Consider the following 18,874-nt stretch of genomic DNA (forward strand, 5'->3'; position numbering starts at 1 on the left):
TTGCAAGATATCAAACAATGAAATAGCAAAATGCATAATGAGAGTAAAATGCATAATGAGAGTGGCTGAGCAGGTACCATTTTATCAGTCAATTTATAAACATTAAACAAACCTCCCTGGTCAAAATGTACTTATGATGTCTTTGTGTCACACACTTTATCTGCATGATTTGTTCTTCAGCTTCATCTCAATGAATATCCCTAGTCATCAAGTAAATTGACATATCAAGCTTTGTATGCAATCATTCCAGTACTTTTATCTTGAATATTGATGTACATGTATATGTAGTAGGCTTTTTAGAATATTGTAATAGAAATTGGTAAAGCCTGAAGAGGCTCAGGAAGGGAGCAGTTGCTGACCTAGGCATTTATTGAAGGGGGGGTAGCTGCGGTGTATAAAGAAGCAGTATTAAACCTATTAAATGTTGTGTTTTACACATTCCAATATTGTCTGAAATTTTTCTGTCTGATTATAGATAAAGCTACTGAAGGTCTTCAGCCAAAGTTAATTTGTCTTGAAATATCAAATGCCCCTCCCAAGAATTAGACGTTTTATGGTAAATAATGAAAAATTTTGCAACGAAAGGAAATTTCACTGAAATTGGTAATGTTAGGTTTGTTGTGACATACCAAGTAAAGATATGAATGTTTCGTTGAGAAATATTGATAGCCCCCCAGACAGAAAAGGGATTTTTATGCTAATGATGAAAAATTTTCAACACGGAGCTATTTTGTAAAAATTGGTATTGTTGGGTCTGTTGCGATACGCCAAGTTCAAATATGTATATTTTGTTGAAAAATATTATTAGGGGGCCCCCTATGGACAGAAAAGGGATTTTTATGCTAATGATGAAAAATTTTCAACGCGGCACTATTTTGTAAAAATTGGTATTGTTGGGTCCGTTGCGATACGCCAAGTTCAAATATGTATATTTTATTGAAAAATATTATTAGGGGGCCCCCTATAGACAGAAAAAGGATTTTTATGCTAATGATGAAAAATTTTCAACGCGGAGCTATTTTGTAAAAATTGGTCTTGTTGGGTCCGTTGCGATACGCCAAGTTCAAATATGTATATTTTATTGAAAAATATTATTAGGGGGCCCCCTATAGACAGAAAAGGGATTTTTATGCTAATGATGAAAAATTTTCAACGCGGAGCTATTTTGCAAAAATAGGTATTGTTGGGTCTGTTGCGATATGCCAAGTTCAAATATGCATGTTTCGTTGAGAAATATTGATAAGGGAGCCCCCCCTGCACAATATCTTAAAAAGTAATGTTATTTTGCTGCAGTTCCCCTGCTTCTCGCCAGGATATCTACAATTTTTTTCAAGGTGTTACAACTAAAATAAAAGATGGAACTGTGAGGCCATGGTAAGATTACCTAATAATGGGTGTCTTCCGTGATTATCAGTCAATTTTGTTGCGAAATTGTCCCGAATTCCCCCAATATTTATTTGCTGCACTTTTATTGAAAACCGCATGGGCAACTTGAAACGGGTTTTCGTCTAATTACTAACGAACGGTTTGGGATACGGTCATAGTTACTTTGTTCAAATTTATATAGTATCATAGGCTATTCGTGTCTAAAATATGGTGTACCTGTGTTGATTGTAACGTGATCTATTTGGCTCTAAAGAATTCTTGGTAGGAACGCGTTTTACTACTTCGAGCCCCTAGAACTGGAGATAGGTGAATAGTCTATATTCTCACAAAAGATGAAGGAAGAGCAAATTTATTAACACTACAGGCTCAGGTTTCCAAAGACTGTGACTGTGCCAATGCTATAATGCCAAAGCTACAGGGTTTGCTGAATGTTTTGGAATGTGATATGATCTGTATTCTTTAACCATGATAATGGCTTGTTGGTTACATCGTATGATAGTTTTAAGTTTACTGTAAAACTTGTTTCCATTCAAAGAATGTCAGATAAATGTACATAATGATATGGTAATGAATATTCCTATACTGTCAGTGTCAAGAGAGGCCTGTCAAATAATTGTTATAGGATTTTAATTGTTGCAATATCAAACATTATTTCTTCTTTTGTGGACAAAATAGTTTTATTGATACAAGAATATTGAGCTCTAAGTTCAAGAAATATTTTCTTATGTGCAGAATGTTTTTCTCATTATAAGAACTGTTAGCTAGCTCTTAGCTCAAGAAATGTTTTCTTGTATATATACAGAATGATTTTCTTGCTACAAGAATAATTAGCTCTTAGTTCAAGAAAGTTTTTCTCATGTGCAGAATGGTTTTCTTACTATAAGAACAGCTCTTCAAGAAATGTTTTCTTGTATACAGAATGATTTTCTTGCTACAAGAATAATTAGCTCTTAGTTCAAGAAATCTTTTCTCATGTGCAGAATGGTTTTCTTACTATAAGAACAGCTCTTCAAGAAATGTTTTCTTGTATACAGTATGGTTTTCTTGCTACAAGAATAATTAGCTCTTAGTTCAAGAAATCTTTTCTCATGTGCAGAATGGTTTTCTTACTATAAGAACAGTTAGCTCTTAGTTCAAGAAATGTTTTCTTGTATACAGAATGATTTTTTTTCTACAAGAATAATTAGCTCTTAGTTCAAGAAATCTTTTCTTATGTGCAGAATGGTTTTCTTATTATAAGAACAGTTAGCTCTTAGTTCAAGAAATGTTTTCTCGTATACAGAATGATTTTCTCGCTACAAGAATAATTAGCTCTTAGTTCAAGAAATAGTTTCTTGTCTACAGAATGAATTTCTTACTACAAGAACAGTTAGCTCTTAGTTCAAGAAATGTTTTCTTGTAAACAGAATGATTTTCTTGCTACAAGAATAATTTAGCTCTTCGTTCAAGAAATCTTTTCTTATGTGCAGAATGGTTTTCTTATTATAAGAACTGTTAGCTAGGCTCTTAGTTCAAGAAATGCTTTCTTGTATACAGAATTATTTTCTTGCTACAAGAATAATTAGCTCTTAGTTCAAGAAATATTTTCTTGTCTACAGAATGGATTTCTTACTACAAGAGCAGTTAGATCTTAGTTCAAGAAATCTTTTCTATATACAGAATATTTTTCTTATTACAAGAACAGTTAATTCTTAGTTCAAGAAATCTTTTCTTGTCTACAGAATGGTTTTCTTACTACAAGAACAGTTAGCTCTTAGTTCAAGAAATCTTGTCTACAGAATGGTTTTCTTACTACAAGAACAGTTAGCTCTTAGTTCAAGACATATTTTCTTGTGGGCAGAATGGTTTTCTTGCTATAAGAACAAATAGCTCTTAGATCAAGAAATATTTTCTTGTGTAACAGTTAGCTCTTCGTTCAAGAAATATTTTCCTGCGAACAAGATAGATATTCTTCCTGTAAGAACCCGTAATTCTTATCATGAGAAGAATATTCTTAATGGTTTATTAGCTTTAAGAAATAAATTCTGAGAATAAGAACAACGTGGCGTGGGTTTCTTGAATTTTCTGGAAACGGGGATTCTTGTTCAAAGAATAAGGTTCTTGCTGACAGTAAAAAGTTCTTTGCACAAGAAAAAAATTCTTTTAGTGTAATGCAAGAACATGAATCTTAATCTATTTCTATGTATCACAAGAATTTTGGTCTTGACAGAAGAAATATATTTTGGGTGTGAGATGAAGTAAGAAGCTATTTCTAGCAGATAAGAATGTAGTGTTCTTGGGATAAGAACGAAAATCTTGCAAGAATAAAATAACTTCCAGATTTATAGAATTTTAGGCTTGTATTGAGAACTGCAGTCTTTGTATAAGAACAATTGTCTGCATCACGAATCTTACTGTAAGAATAAGATTCTAGAAGTAACCAACAATAACTTATATAGAAACCTATAAGAAAAATATTCTTACTGCAAGAAAAAGTCTATCAAGAAAAAATTACTTAATTCGTGGACAAAATTTCGTTCTTAAATACAGAAAAATTTGCTTCAGGGAAGAAATATTTTCTGACTGTAAGAAAAAACAAGAATGCTAGAAATGTCATTTTTGGTAGTGATGTTGTTGCCAAATTAAAAAGTTTGCAGACTAGAGTTCATTGATGCAACACGAATGCCAAGCTAGAAGAATTATTTTTTGTCAAATGTGCCATAATATAATAGCTATTGGTGGCTGGGTTGAGGGAAAACAGTGTTTGTATGATATTGAATAGTCTAATGCAAAGACTCATACCCTGATAACCTTCTTTGATTATCTTACATGACTTGTGCTGTATTGTATTGTTATTAGATGTTATTTTTGTGGTACGTTTTTTTTCTGCCTTGAACTGTGTTAAGTTGCTGCTTGTTAAAAATGGAATATGAAGATAAGTAGTTACGTGTAATTTTACATCAGTTATCCTGCAAGAATGCTATTATCATATTTCCAGCTGAGTATACACATACATTTGCATATCTTTGACTTGTTGGAGCTTGACATTAAATACATAAACATTGTTCATGTATTTCGCATATTGTCATTTTTGTAAAGACCTATATGATCATGAAATAAAAGACTAACTTTCAGACAACTTCCGGCTCAACAATATTATTGGAAAACAGACACAGTGTGGCAGGTAGAAACAGAGTTCTGTGTACTGGAGTTGGTAAGAACCAGTGAGAATGAGGAGATAGTTGGCCTTATCACTCACATACATGCATGTCTAAATAGGGTCACTCAATCACACTTGTTGTAAGAAGTGGAATGGTCTATACTGTACTTATTAAGAATATGGGCGTGAGTGCTCTGAAAAGGAGCTATTAATAATCGCTTTAGATTAGAATATTAACAATAATTATTATACTCCTATCAAGCAATGTCAAACCTTAAGTGTTTCACAAATCCAAGTGCTCAACTATGTGATTTAGAAGTAGTCTGCAAGAGTACAGCATCATATATATAGGGCACATTTGATAATAAAGCAAAGCAGACATGTACATGTACCCAAACTGCATTGGGTTATTTCTTCCTGGATGTAAAAAGTACTGCAAACAGAAAAAAAACATGAAACACTACTTACAAATAAAAAACAGAATCTGACATAACATTGCCTTAACTTGAAGCACATTGAATTTTTCTTGATATAATATTTTCTCAAATTTGAACAAGCCTGCCGGCCGCCTGGACAAAACATAATGCTATATATGGGCACAAAGCAAAGCTTGCCAGTCTAAAGGCAGACTACAGTACTCTATAAGCATGCTTAGCATACATTATGTAGATATCTTTCCTTTTTAATCGAACGTATAATACAAGCAAATACACTACTTAAAACATGCCTCGAAACTTTGGCTATTCATAATACATTACCAACAAATTCCAAATAACATATCATTTTGAAATTCTTTGATGCTATATATTAATTAACATAGATTAATATATTACTTTCAAAAGTCAGGGGTGAAATCTGGGAACATGTCATCTTGTTCTAACACCCTGCTCTTCTTTGCCTTTGGTGGACAGAAGCGTCCCCTTTGATTGTTGTCGGGCCGTTTGAATGATGCTCCCTTCTGATTGGAGGACCCTTGGTTTGTCTGAGTACCTCTCACTGGCTGAGGAGCATGTCTTGAACCTGAAGACATTGAGGTTTGAGGGGCCTAAGGAAAAGATAAGTCATTGGTTTTGAATTCATCTTGAGGTGTCCAACTTCCCTGTAAAAATCCACTGATTTCTTGTGAGCCTATCAAAAATCGTCATGATTGAAGCTAAGTATACTTCTTATCTTGTTGTATTTTGTCTGACACTGATCTTTTCCCTCATGACCTAAAATTAAAAGCAGCTAGCAGGATGATTTGACTTTTCTGATTATTTTTCAAAATCCTCAAACAAGTCAAGCTATGCTAAAAGTAGCATAGCTATGGTTCAACATTATTTCCTGAGACTCAGACTTTTTATCATTTTTCTTTATCAAAACAGATATCATAATACTTTTATAATTCTAATTCAACTTTGAACTTTGAACCTAAGATGCTGTTGCATAAATGTAAAACACACCTTCATGAAAGTCAGGCTATGCAAAATTACTTTTTAACATTACTTCATGACTTGTGGACAATTATATTTATATAATCTAGCACACAGTTCATTGTGTCAACTAGATACTAATTTTCAAACTATATAAAACTGCATACCTGGGGAGTAGCTGAGTACTGAAACCTGTGTTTTGCCTGCTGCCCTGTGGTTGGTTGTCTGACATGAGGAGTCAGACAGTTGTACAGGCCTGACTTCACCAGGAGGGGGTTGAACATATCCTCCACCTCAAGCTGTCAAAGTGCTAACATGTTGCTTTGGTACAGCACGTCGGTAGAACATACTGCACATATGCGCAAAACCCGTAGTGTAGTGCATAGCACTTCGTGAGAACTTCTCATATAAGATTGTTTTTGCGTTTGTAAGGTTAACATCCCGTCTGTAGTTTCCAAAGGTTATGTCAGAAAAGATATCCTCTGCAACAGGCAAAATTTTTTATTAAAAATCAAATGAAACTGTGAAAAATCAGGGTTTTTCGCAGGTGCAGTACTTTCTGCTGACGTGATCTTAACAGTACTTTTAATACAAGTTTTAGTACATTATCAAGGGATAGAAAAAATATAAAACATTCAGAATTAAGTACACATGCACCTCAAATTAGCATAAAGTAACAGAAATACAGTACATTGTACCTCAATGTATCAATTTGCAATTCTGGCACAGTAATTTTTTCTTATATATTAAAAGTTAAAGATGTCTCTTGCATGAGTCCAATTCAGATATGCAAATTTAAAGTTCTGTATAAAATTAAGCTTTATCCTCCATCTACTGAGAACATTACAATTCCATCTGCATAATTTAGAATAATAAAGTATAAAAGTTTTCAATGACAAGACATAAATAAACTAGAAAGGTCAATATTTGCTTTGGAGCAAATACAGCGATGGGTTCACCACATTTTACGACATGGCAGGGAAAGAATGAGAAACACAAGGGAAAACAATGATTTACATTACTATAATATGAAGTAACATACAACTAAAACAACATTTGGATAGCTATTCCCTACTTTATTGGTTAGGATTTTTAATTGCATAATGCAAACTGTTGATTTTCAAAATAAATAAAAAAACGTTCATGCCCCGCATTCCAATGCTGGAGCAGAAAAGCTTGAAATGCCTACCAAAACACTTGAATAAAGACATACTGTCAGTATGGAAATGCTCTGTGCAGGTGTTAATCAAGTTAAATCCCAACAGCCAATCAGCAAGAAGTATAGAGGAAAGCTGCATGCCTATTGGTTGATGCCCTGCATTCCATTGTGATGACTCATGCCCAGAGGTGGTAAACAGGGCACACTAACACAGTAATACATTTGCTATAACACAGCCAAAAAACTCAAATAAAACCATTCTAAAAGCCTGTATCACAAAAATTTAAAAAACGCCTAGGGGTATTTGCCCACTGTACCCCCATACCAAATTTCAGGACCTTATAGGCCCTAAAATGAAGAAGCTGAATCCATTTAAAAAATGGCAGGAGAAGAAGGAGAAGGAGGAGAAGGAGAAGAAACATCAGAAAAAGCAATATGGGTTCACCACCACTTCGTGGTGTGGTGAACCCATAAATATCAGTCAGTTTTTGTACATAGGCTACTAGTATTTGCAAGTACATGGACTTCAGAAACATGCATTATATGGTTGAAGCATAGTGTATGAAACAAACTTGAGGCAAGAACAGTAAACTTAAAAAAAAAAAAATCAAAGAACTCCCTTACCTGAGCTACGGAACTCTCCACAGTGTCCATGGCCTCCTGTGCAGGTGCCTCAGCAGGACGGATGAAGTCACAGGGCAGCAGCAGTTCTCCCACAGCCACAGGTTTGATCAGCAGAGAGGTGGACTGGGAGGGGAGGAGGAGGAAGTGTGCTCTGGGGGAGGGACGGGGAGACTTCTGCTGGTACTGGCCTGCTGGGGGAGGATCTCGTGTTGCCAGGATTGCTAGACCCTACAGCGGGTGTACAAATTTCAAAATGTTTAATAAGTTTATTTCACTCTAAGAGAAGTATAAAAAGCAACACAATCATTTTCCAATAAAAGGGGACTTTTAAAATGAGCTAATTCATAAAAAGTAAAAGAAAAAAGTGCCCTCTTGCAGAACATGTAGAAACTGCAGTGCAGCAATATGCACGCACAAACACATAGACACACAGATACACACACAGACACACAGACACACTCACACACAAACACAGGCATACGTAAAATAGTAGATCACTTTTTAGTCCCTAGGGGATGTAATGCTTGCTAAACCCGTCTTCTTTTAATTGGAAGGCATATTCAGCACCAAGGACAGACTAAATGGATACAAGTCTGACACTTCAGATTTCCTGTAAGGCCACACTGCCTTAATTTAATGGATGACATCCTCTGAAGACAACCAAACTAGTGCGCGCTAGCGAATAAAAGATTTGACCAGAAAAAGCATATGCTGCTAAACCACAGGAATACAAAGCTGGTATTGTGAATTTGTGGTAGTACATATATTGCATAGCAACTTTTATGACAAGCCGGCAGATGCTGGCCTTTTGCGGAATTTATGAGTCAGCACTGTTCCGAGATCTTGAGTTCCGTGAAGCCTCAGCAGCCTGAGCTGGGTGCTGTCCTCCGTAGTTACCTCTGGCTCCCTACTGTCACTAGCTACCATGGACTACGGATGATGGCACCCAGGACAGAATTTTTTTTTTGAGAACAGGCGAAAATCAATGCAAGCGCAGATGTCATCCATAAAATTAAGTCAGTGGCTTAAGTAATAACAATAAGCCCACTGTGCCTGACCTTTTCCTGCAGCATGTGGCAGAGAGCGTGGAAGTTTGTCTGGTTTGATTCCAACTCTTCCCAGTCTAACTTCCAGCAGGAGGTGGCAGTAACTACCAGGGGCTTGAGAAAAGAACAAAAGTCACTCTGTAATAGGGTATCCTGATATTAGTTATATGCACTTTATATAACAATCCTAACATCAATATCAACTAAAAAGGAAGCTAATCAGGTACATACTATAATTACATTGTATACCTGTTACATTGGAGATACCTTTTGATATTCTTTGGTAATTACGTAGTCTTCCAACTTCTCAACCTTATGCAAATCTTAGTGACTAATTTGAGTTTGAAAAAAAAAAAAGAAACTTACCATTCCGTAAACCTAAAGTTGGGTGCAAACAGAATAGAAAGATAATTACTAATAGTAAATGTTCAACATACAATAATAAATGTTGAATGTAGATTCTAATGTTTTTCATTGTTGATATGAATGCTGTAGTTATCAGTGGATGTAACTATTACATCTGATAATTAAGGCAAGAAGCAGGCAAAAGTAAAAACTAGAAAGCCAGTAAAGGCTGGTAGGCCCCCTACTGACATTCAACCAAACTGCATGTTTCACATATGCATACTAGTTACATGTAGTTCTAAATAACACATAGCACATGTGAAATTCAAATCTCCTATGTTATAAATATAGAGCAGCACTGAGTAAAGAGACTCTTTTTACACAACAAAGTGTTTTATTCACAGCTGACGTTTCGGTGACCGTCTGTCACCTTCCTCAGGGCAATTCTGACTGGTTCACATTGCACTGCAGCACAGGTGTTGCTGCTATAGATGCCTTCCCAAATGTACAATATCTACATAATTATCTACATATCATATATATGTGGAACTGTATCTACAATGCGGTCCCAAACGTACAAGAGTATGTTATACACATAATTCAATGGTCAGTTATTGAACAAAGCAGTTACCAACCTGATGAAACTATTCATGGATAGAGCAGTACAGTAACTGTAAACCTTTTGGAGTTCTACTAAGAGATGCATGTAAAAGGGATTGCTCTTACCACAGATTCACATATGCTGTCTGTGTTGACTAGTTTGACAGCAGTGAGTTTGTAGACAGGTACAGCTGAACCTGTAGTCCTACTCTGGGCAGAAGTGCTGGAACTCTTGGCAAAGTTATCTGGTAACAATGCCTGGGTAGAGATGAGATAATAAGACAGAAATCTAACACAGTCTTCTAAGGCCACACCAATTTAATTTGTTGGTTCTCGGATCCGCCTCTTCATTTTCTTCTGATTTCAAAAAAAAAAAAAAGATTCTGGTTTTGAATCAACTAAGAAAGAATGTATCTTTTTCCCCCAACAGTTAAGGAAAGTCTATTTTTTCCTAGTTGCTACTGTTTTTCCATCTATCAATGCAGTGGTTTGATTAAAAGTTCAAAATTCTTTGTCCAAATCTTGACCCAGCCTTTTGTGTTGACTTAATTCATGGCTCCTATTGTAGCATTTGGCGCTATAATATGATGCAGCCTAGACCTCTTTTTTTTCCCTGTCGCTACATATTTTTCCTGAAAAAATCAGAGAACCAACAAATTAGATTGGTGTGGCCTAAAAAATGCTGTTAAAAAGACACCGATTTGGACTGAACCATGGTGCTGTATCAACTATAATGTATAGAGGCTTTTCATTGACGTCATAATAATTATTTGATATGAATCTTGGTGACCAGGTGTTGGCAGGTAAATTGATTAAGTAGCAGCATGTTGGCGTGTTTAAAAGAAAAACTGTCACTGTAATCCAACATGGTGTATGTGAAAACCCTCTATTAATTTAAAAAAGCTCTACAATAGAAAATTTAATGCAGAGAGGGCGTAGCACTTGGGAGCTATAATAGGTCTGGTAACCAGGCCTTAGCTCTAGAATGTAGAGCTTCAATTAAGGGTTAATGTCCCGCCCCGAGGTGAATATGGTGTGATAAAGCCTTGTCAGTTGCTATAACCACAGAATAAAGCCACCAAGTGAGCGCAGCGAACGAGGTGGCTTTATGAGGTGGTTATAGCAACTGACAAGGCTTTATCACACCATATTCACCGAGAAAGGGCGGGACATTAACACTATTATCATATAGCTTACACGATAGTCTATCCAAACTGATGCAGTAAGTGATACAATGCACATGCTGAATAGAACATAGAACATAGTTCCCTCTGGAGTCACCTGAGGTCACTGGGTAGAGTTCACGTTCTATGTCTTCTATCTGGGTCACAGGCAGGGAACAGGTGTTCTTATGGGAGTCAGCCGAGGTCATTGGAACACAACTTAAGTTATTTTTGGATTTTTTAGAACTAGAGCCCTGTTCTGCGGGTGATTATTTGGGTTGTTTAATGTATGGATTGGGATGAATAAATACCCGATTTTGACTCTATTTGTGACATTACGGCGTCATAAGGAATGTGGAATGGAGCCTTCTGATTGGTCAACGTCACCTGGCTATATGATAATAAATTATCATACGTACTTTATTATACGTACATGACATATCAAATCTTGATTCCAATCTAGTAATTCACCTACAATAGTAATAGGCTTGCCTATGCTGAAATTGATTGCAAGTTTAGGCGTGAAATGATTCAATCTACGAGTTGTAGTATTTCTACTACTGAATTGGGATCTAAATATCAGGATTCCAATCTCTCCTAGGAGGATTCCAGATTCCCCTAGGAGGATTCCAGTCTCCATTTCCCCTAGGAGGATTCCAGATTCTCCTAGGGGAGATAGGGATTCCAATCTCCCCTAGGAGGATTCCGGATCCCTCTGGATTCCAATCTCCCCTGTGACACATATATATAAAACACTTTTATTATATATGATTAGTTGGTTAATTGGAAATTTGAAAAATATTCAGAGAACGATGCATCTCAAATCTCATATTATTAACATTTCACACGTCACGTAATTACTTGTACTGCCAGAAAAATACTTTTAATTTACTTGGTTCATAGATCTTGTGATTATCACTAATTATTAGATGAACATGACAGATGAACATTACACAGTGACTGTACTTCTGATAGTGATTATTGATTCCTAGAGCTACATGTACATGTGGTATACATACAAAGTTGAGAGGCTGCAGCAGGTTTGTAGGGTCCAGGATTCTCTCAGACAGGTCACACTTCATGGTCAGAGCTCCAATACCTGTGTTTGACACAGCCATTAGTTGCAAAAACCAGTCCTATTTCATACTGATTTGGTGTTCCTTAACCTTTGAAGTTTATCTAATAACGCAATCTTTTAAAATATTAAAGAGGTAGAAATACTTTTTTTTTCATTATCCTGCAATATTGCAGACTGTCAAAAATTTTGTTTTGGAATTTATGAAATACTTGCCGCAAATATATCTGGATCTAAACCCTTGGCAATTTATATACAAAATCGCATGTTGTCAAACATTTTGAAAAATGCATGCAAAATGATTTTGACCTAAGTAGTAAACACAAAATCTTAAACCGCTAGTCTGACTTTTTTTCAGTCTTCAAATTGAAGGTTGCTTAATATATCTTCAGAATTTGAAAATGTTTCAATCTGCAAAATGCAGACTGCAGATGGGTAATTAATTTAACACTATAAATGAAATGCCATGTTAACTTTAATTCTAATACAGACCTGTCGACTGTAAATTGGAACACATTTGAGCCAATGCTATAAAGGCTAGCCTGGACATCTCAGTATAAACGTGGACTGGAAGTACAACCAGAGAATGGAACAATTTTGCTGACACATGATTTGGGTGAACTGTTAAACTATACAGTATGGACAGCTTGGGTTAGTCTACGATACGATTCATCTATTTGAGTGGGTAAATTTGTCTTTCACTGCTGCCTCAAAAAAAGATTTTACTCAAACCCAGCAAAAATAGTACCATGTGTGTTGTAGAATGTAGTATTAGATGTAGTCTCTCATACAATTGTATTCTTTTTTCATACATGTACATGTTGTTTGTACCTCTAATTAGCCCTTGGGCATGTATTTGCAATAAACTTTTATGAAATTGTCAGAGTGAAGTTGAATGTTTTTATCTTACTGACCTGCCATGCCTGGCAGTGTAAGATGTAGATGTTCCCTGTCTGTCCCACTGTCCACCAGCCAACTCTTCAGGAACTGGTGCAGGCTCACTCCATCTGTACAATGTTTAGTGCATGCAAACTGTTGAAGACAAAAGCTCAAGTAGTGGAAAAATAAAACACGACCAAAAACATCTGAATTTTCTTCTGTTACTGCACACGGCCACAACTTCAGACCGAGTGCCATGGAAGGATGCCTCACTACATGTACAGTAACTATACTGTAACAGTAAATAATTACATCAAATTGAATTGCTCATAATCACTTGTTGATGTGATGGTTAACCAAGTGACAGTTAACGGTCATCTTCATCATATTACTATTATTTTAAGAAATTATTAGACTATCAGATATGACTCAGATTCATTAAAGAACCTACCACACATACATGTATATTGTTATTATTTTAGAAGAATGGGGTATAACATCTGTGTCCATAATACCACCATAGTCCATAATATCGCCACCTTGAGAAAAAGTGTGCTTAAAGATATTTTTACTGCAACATACCCTAGGTATGTACATTTGAGGTGTGCAGGAGTGCATATGTATACCAAAAGTATGTTGCAGTAAAAATATCTTAAAGCACACTATTTCTCAAGGTGGCGATATTATGGACCCTGGTGATATTATGGACACAGATGTTACCCCATGTGTGATAGTTCAAACCAAAACAGTCCAAATTACAGATTCTGAACCAATGTGTTGCATTATGAAGTAGTTTACAAGTATAACAATTATTCAGGTTACAACAGTTGTAATCATCATCTTTGCCACATCTAAGGATGTTGGTACCACATCTTGGTACCACCTAAGGAAGGTTGTCAGTGTTTTTCGCATTCGCTTAAGTGTTGCCCTTCCCATCTGCAACCCATCTCTGCTTGACCATGACCAGGTCATTGCTTGGCCTCACCTTTTTTTCCTGCACAGTAGTCATTGTGAAAACTTGTTACTGTAATACGTTGTAGCAAACTAGTAAAACGCACCATTGTCTAGATGTACCACATCCACCATTCCACAGCTTAGTCCAGCTTCACCTGTATGTTGTACAAATAACAGCAAGTAGGATGAACACCGTGAAATATTGTAAATCATTTTTTTTTACAATAGCAAAAGTTGGCAGTCTAAGAAAAATGGACATGTTTGCAGAACTATATAATTATATACATGTTCGCTGTGGCAGCAGGTACAGAAAAAAGAAGTTAGTCGGCAAATCATGTGTTTGCGGTAATGATAAATTCACAGTACAAAAGAGACTATAAAAGTAAGATTTACAGTGATTTCAATCATTGGCATATATTAATAGAAAAATGATACATCATATCAAATATCCAATAATAACTACTTGATAAAACTCTTTATGTATTCAATTGAATTGTTATTGATAATGTAAATATTATTAGAGTAAACAAATGGTGATTAGGCCAGATTGCTTTTAGATAGCTTGTTATTGAAGGAACACAGAATCTGATAAATAATAACTTCTTTGGTACTCTGTTATTGCATCTGAATTGATTGTCTTAATGATTGCCTTTTATGATAATCTTCGAGAAAATATGTTTCGTAAAATTTATACAAAATCACCTGACATCATATTGGAAAGAGATAAAAATAGACTTACTAGTAAGTGGTTCTTTAGCGAGGGTGTATCTGACCTAGCAACTTTCATTTATCGAGCGTGGGGAAAAAGAACAAAACACCTGTATTCATAACATATCTGATCAACAGTTTTCACCTTTTGTTACTTCTGCATATTTCTCCTATTATATTTGATTTATCTTATGTTCTTGTATTTATTTTGTGAAATCTTGGTTCATTATGTACAGATTTGTTTATTTGCATTTATGATCTGTTATGAATTTACTTTGTTCACCATTATTATATATAGCCTACCTTTTTTTGTGTTCATATTTTGTTTGGATTCCGTTATCTGTACCTTTGATTCTCTTTTGTTTATGTATTACTTAAACTCAAACGGTGTCATATAAGCCCACACGGGCTGGGCACGAGAAGGCGCACAACACGAAGTTTCATTCATTCATTCATTCATAGAATGACTCATCTGGTACCAGTCCTAATACAATGTTAATGAAAATCTTAATTGTAACCGACATTGTTCACTGTTAATATTTATAATTGTTTATTGTCCTGTTATGAGGGCTAACCCTTTATAATACCCTCTGGCTATAGTTGGGCAGTCCTGGCTGTATATTTGTTTATACAGTTTAATAAATCAGATCATTTTATAAATCAGATCAAATCAAAGCTATTTACCTCCACTGGCAGTGTTGTTACTGGGACTGTCTTCTAATATATCAAGATCCGAGGCTCCCAGGTCCTCTGGCTGGCTCATACACACCACCTGTACCTTCTGTAAGGAGGAATAGACAAAGGTACACATTGTCAAAACTTTAAGATAACAAAATTTAGTCTAGACTCTATAACAGCCTTAGTACGGAGGACTTCCACCACTCGAACCTACATGATGTCAACCCACAGGATAGAGGCAAAAGACAGGCTGCTATCAAGCCTCAGCATCAGAGTGCAATCACATCTAACCTCGGAAGATGGGGAACAACAGATGATAAACCTGACTGTGAGTGACCGCCCTGGGTGGATAAGTCTGGTTGACAGTTTAATTGCCCCGACAGCAGGACAGTCTGCTATGGGACCGGTGAGTTGAGGTGAGGAGTGAGTGTGAGTGACTGAGTTAGGCTAGTGCTCTTCATTTTGCTCTATGCGGCTGCGGCTTCTGGACTGACTGTAACAGTTGTATCAGCTGGACACATTTGACACCAAGTGTCTGTGCAGGATCCTTGGCTACCACTGGTACAACTTACATCTCTAAAGCCACTGTATGCTGAAAACCAGGCAACCACCTGTTTCACTCAAAATCAGGAAGGCTGGCCTACAACTCTTTGGCCACATAGACAGGACAGATGACCACAATCCTGAAAGTAGCCAGCCTACTGAAGGAAGCTACACCAGCAGGCTGGGCAATGTCAAGTCAAGTTTACTTCGCAATAGTTGCATCGGATACATTGTATGGCAAATAACACTTAATAACTATAAACTATTTCTACTATAATATCTTTATCATTCAACACATGTACATGTCTAGAATAGAGGCAGATACACACACACACATACACCAACCTTCCCTCAGAGTAAGCAAGGATGAGTGGGTGATATAGTCTATTGAAAAGCCATTTCTTTGAGGGCATTAAGAATACTCAATCTAATATCATTGAACATTCAAGCATATGTAAATTTTATACAATAACCCATTTAGAATTTTATCATTTCTTCCAAGCTGATGACTCAGAATGGACACAATAAAGGTATCCTTTCAATTAAGTAATACAATGTAACAGGAACAAACCTTGAGTACATCCATGTCCAGAACACAGCACACCTTCTCCACTTCCCTGTTCACAATGTTACTGTGACGACAGGTCACCACCATCAACTCCAGCTGGGAAAATTTAAAGCACCCAAAATGTTTAAGTTCAATACAAGGGCATCAATCACATGTGAATATCTGGCAATCATAACATTGATCCATATAGCTAGCTATGCATTCCAAGCCCATGTATACCAAGTAAGATATACAGTTTGCATGCATGCACATGCACATGCACACATACATGTGAAGTGATATAAATTTTCCACATAGAAAGCGACATTTAGGTAGCTACATGAACACGCCATACATGTTGACCATACATTGAAAAGCTTTAAATAAGGCGACTTCATCCTTTGGATGATAAGAGCGCCCTTTCTGAACATGCAGAAACTGCAGTGCAAACAAATACACACTGCAGGATGTTGTAACAAACAATTTCTAATATTTGTATCATTTACTAATCGGTTAAGTGTGACTGTAACATCTTCAGATAATAAGCTAACAATAAAATTTTAACATAGAATTCCAGAAGCAAAATAACCTGTTTGTACAGGTGTTGCTGCCTTTTGAACTGAGCCATGGCATCCTGTAGGCCCTGTCCCAGACACCCTGCAGTCTTCCCTCCTACCAGTCCCTCCCTCAGGAAGCTGCACAACTCCTGAAGGGCTGTGTGGATCTTGGAGAGGTTTCCTCGCACAGCTTGTAATGGGAGAAGTGTCTAATAAAATAGGGAGGAAATAAGGGAAATACATACAAAAGACTTTTATTTGAATTAAACAACCCTGGCTAAGTAGCACTATTTGCAATAGACAATGGCCTGTAGCTTGTAAGGGAAGATAATTGTGTTTTTGCAGGAAAGAAAAACAAGAAACATGAAAGATTTATTTTTAGTATTCCAACAGTTGCTCGTACTAACTGTAAACCGCCTACTAATGAATTTCTGTCCATCTTTCCTAACTGACAGTTACTCTAGACTTTAAAAGTTACAGATTTTTTGCATTATTTGACAGTCATAATGAATTATGATCAACAGCTGGAACATTGTTCATACTATATCACTACATCCACTGTGACAATGTCAATTATTTTCAAGACGCTCAGTGCTTAAAATTATTGTTCAATGCACAGTGATTAAGTCCTGAACATGTACCCGGCAGATCTCTGTTCTTACTTCTGGGTAGGTTCCGATGGCAAACAGCCCAAAGAAGGGGACCCTGGGTGGGCCTGTGATGTTTGCTGTCAGTGCCAGGATGTCCTGTAGTGCCTGCTGTACCTGACAGCAGCTGTCACTACCAAAGGGAGGGCTGAAGTCAACCAGGACTATGTGGGCTGGAATATAGAAAAAGGAAATGTTGAATCAATCAATCAATCAATCAATCAAAAATTGGTTTATTTTTCAATAGACCTGACAGCACTACTTGTAAGCAAATTGTCACCATCATCCTCGTTTATTACATGTTAATAGAACTATTAACTATAGTATTGCACATACAAATTTTATACTGTGATAAAAAATCTTACTTTAAAACCTTTGCTACATTTGAAATCCTGACATATTTGTACAGCATTAAATCCATTAATTACAACAATTTGTCAATAGCGTAATTTATCAATAGTGAGGACTCTAATATATTTAAGTTGGACAATGAAAAATACTCTCACAGTATTTTACATATCTGGAATTTTTGGTTGTGTAACAGCATTCAGCAGCATTAAAAAAAAGATAAATTTATATTATCAAAGCTTTGTTTGTATCAGCAATCTCTCAAGACATTGAAATACTAGTTCTACAGCCATATCTCAAGACTTAGTACTGTAATGCATTACATGCACAATTGCTCATATTCCTTACAGGGCTCGACATTCAGTTTTGGGAATAGGTGTAAAAGATTGGGTGCACAAAACATTTTTGGGTGCACTAACTGTGACTAAGGTGCACATCAGTATTTCAAGCCCTGCCTTATAATTACATCCCTAAGTACATTAGATTCAATCGAAAACTATTTCAATGAGCATGGGAGCTTGGAATCATATAAGAGAGATCATCAGTTACCTGGCTGTCTCCCAAACTGGGTTCTTGTCAACTGCTGCTTGTTCATGGCGGGAAACCTCCCTCAGTCAAATAGGTCTGGAAAGTTCCAAATTAAATACTCAGTCAATGATTGTGTAACATCGTTGGAAGGTATACTGGTTATGTGCATTCTTGTACCAAAGGTTTTAATAATTTTCCAAGTAACTTGATTCTTTTCACACTTTTATAAAACCGCCGTTATAGAGGAAAATGTTGTTTCTGCGACGGTGAAAATGATTTATATGATTACTCAGCAGTGTCACAAACAATATATGCCGGCCATGCAACTACAACACGTCGAAAATGTGGTCTACGACAGAACATGCAATACTGTTATGAATATGAAGCGTTCATAAACGTGTCCCGGTAACAATACTTGTCATAACAGAAATGTGTGGACAGAAACCTGGATATTTTTCCTCAGAATCTCCGCAGCTCCATATTTATCGTCTGCAGCCGACCGCCATGTTGGATGGGACGTGAAGCATTGTGGGTAA

The 18,874-nt window shown here is 36.3% G+C and overlaps 1 protein-coding gene across 1 annotated transcript; it reads right to left on the reverse strand.

The window, feature by feature from the left end:
* Positions 1–5,100: 5,100 nt before the first annotated feature.
* On the reverse strand, positions 5,101–18,437 carry LOC109470308 (meiosis 1 arrest protein-like). Its single transcript, XM_019769224.1, has 13 exons — positions 18,360–18,437; positions 17,478–17,635; positions 16,283–16,375; positions 15,175–15,271; positions 13,887–13,937; positions 12,864–12,956; positions 11,894–11,973; positions 9,838–9,969; positions 9,133–9,144; positions 8,779–8,880; positions 7,721–7,948; positions 6,105–6,236; positions 5,101–5,570 (listed from the first exon to the last, which is right to left on the reverse strand). The coding sequence occupies exons 1-13, from the start codon at positions 18,403–18,405 to the stop codon at positions 5,361–5,363; spliced, it is 1,434 nt and encodes a 477-aa protein (XP_019624783.1). The 5' UTR covers positions 18,406–18,437; the 3' UTR covers positions 5,101–5,360.
* Between the last annotated feature and the right edge of the window lie 437 nt (positions 18,438–18,874).

Source organism: Branchiostoma belcheri, unplaced genomic scaffold (genome assembly GCF_001625305.1).
Source record: "Branchiostoma belcheri isolate BF01 breed outbred unplaced genomic scaffold, Haploidv18h27 scaffold22, whole genome shotgun sequence".
NCBI lineage: Eukaryota > Metazoa > Chordata > Leptocardii > Amphioxiformes > Branchiostomatidae > Branchiostoma > Branchiostoma belcheri.

What these genes read in the sequence shown, in the direction of transcription:
- LOC109470308 (XM_019769224.1), bottom strand. Translation starts at nt 18,405, where the DNA reads ATGAACAAGCAGCAGTTGACAAGAACCCAGTTTGGGAGACAGCCAG. An exon ending in TAACAACACTGCCAGTGGAG is followed by an intron (nt 13,938 to 15,174) that starts GTAAATAGCTTT and finishes TACAACATACAG; the next exon opens with GTGAAGCTGGACTAAGCTGT. An exon ending in TGCTGCAGCCTCTCAACTTT is followed by an intron (nt 9,970 to 11,893) that starts GTATGTATACCA and finishes ATCTCTACCCAG; the next exon opens with GCATTGTTACCAGATAACTT.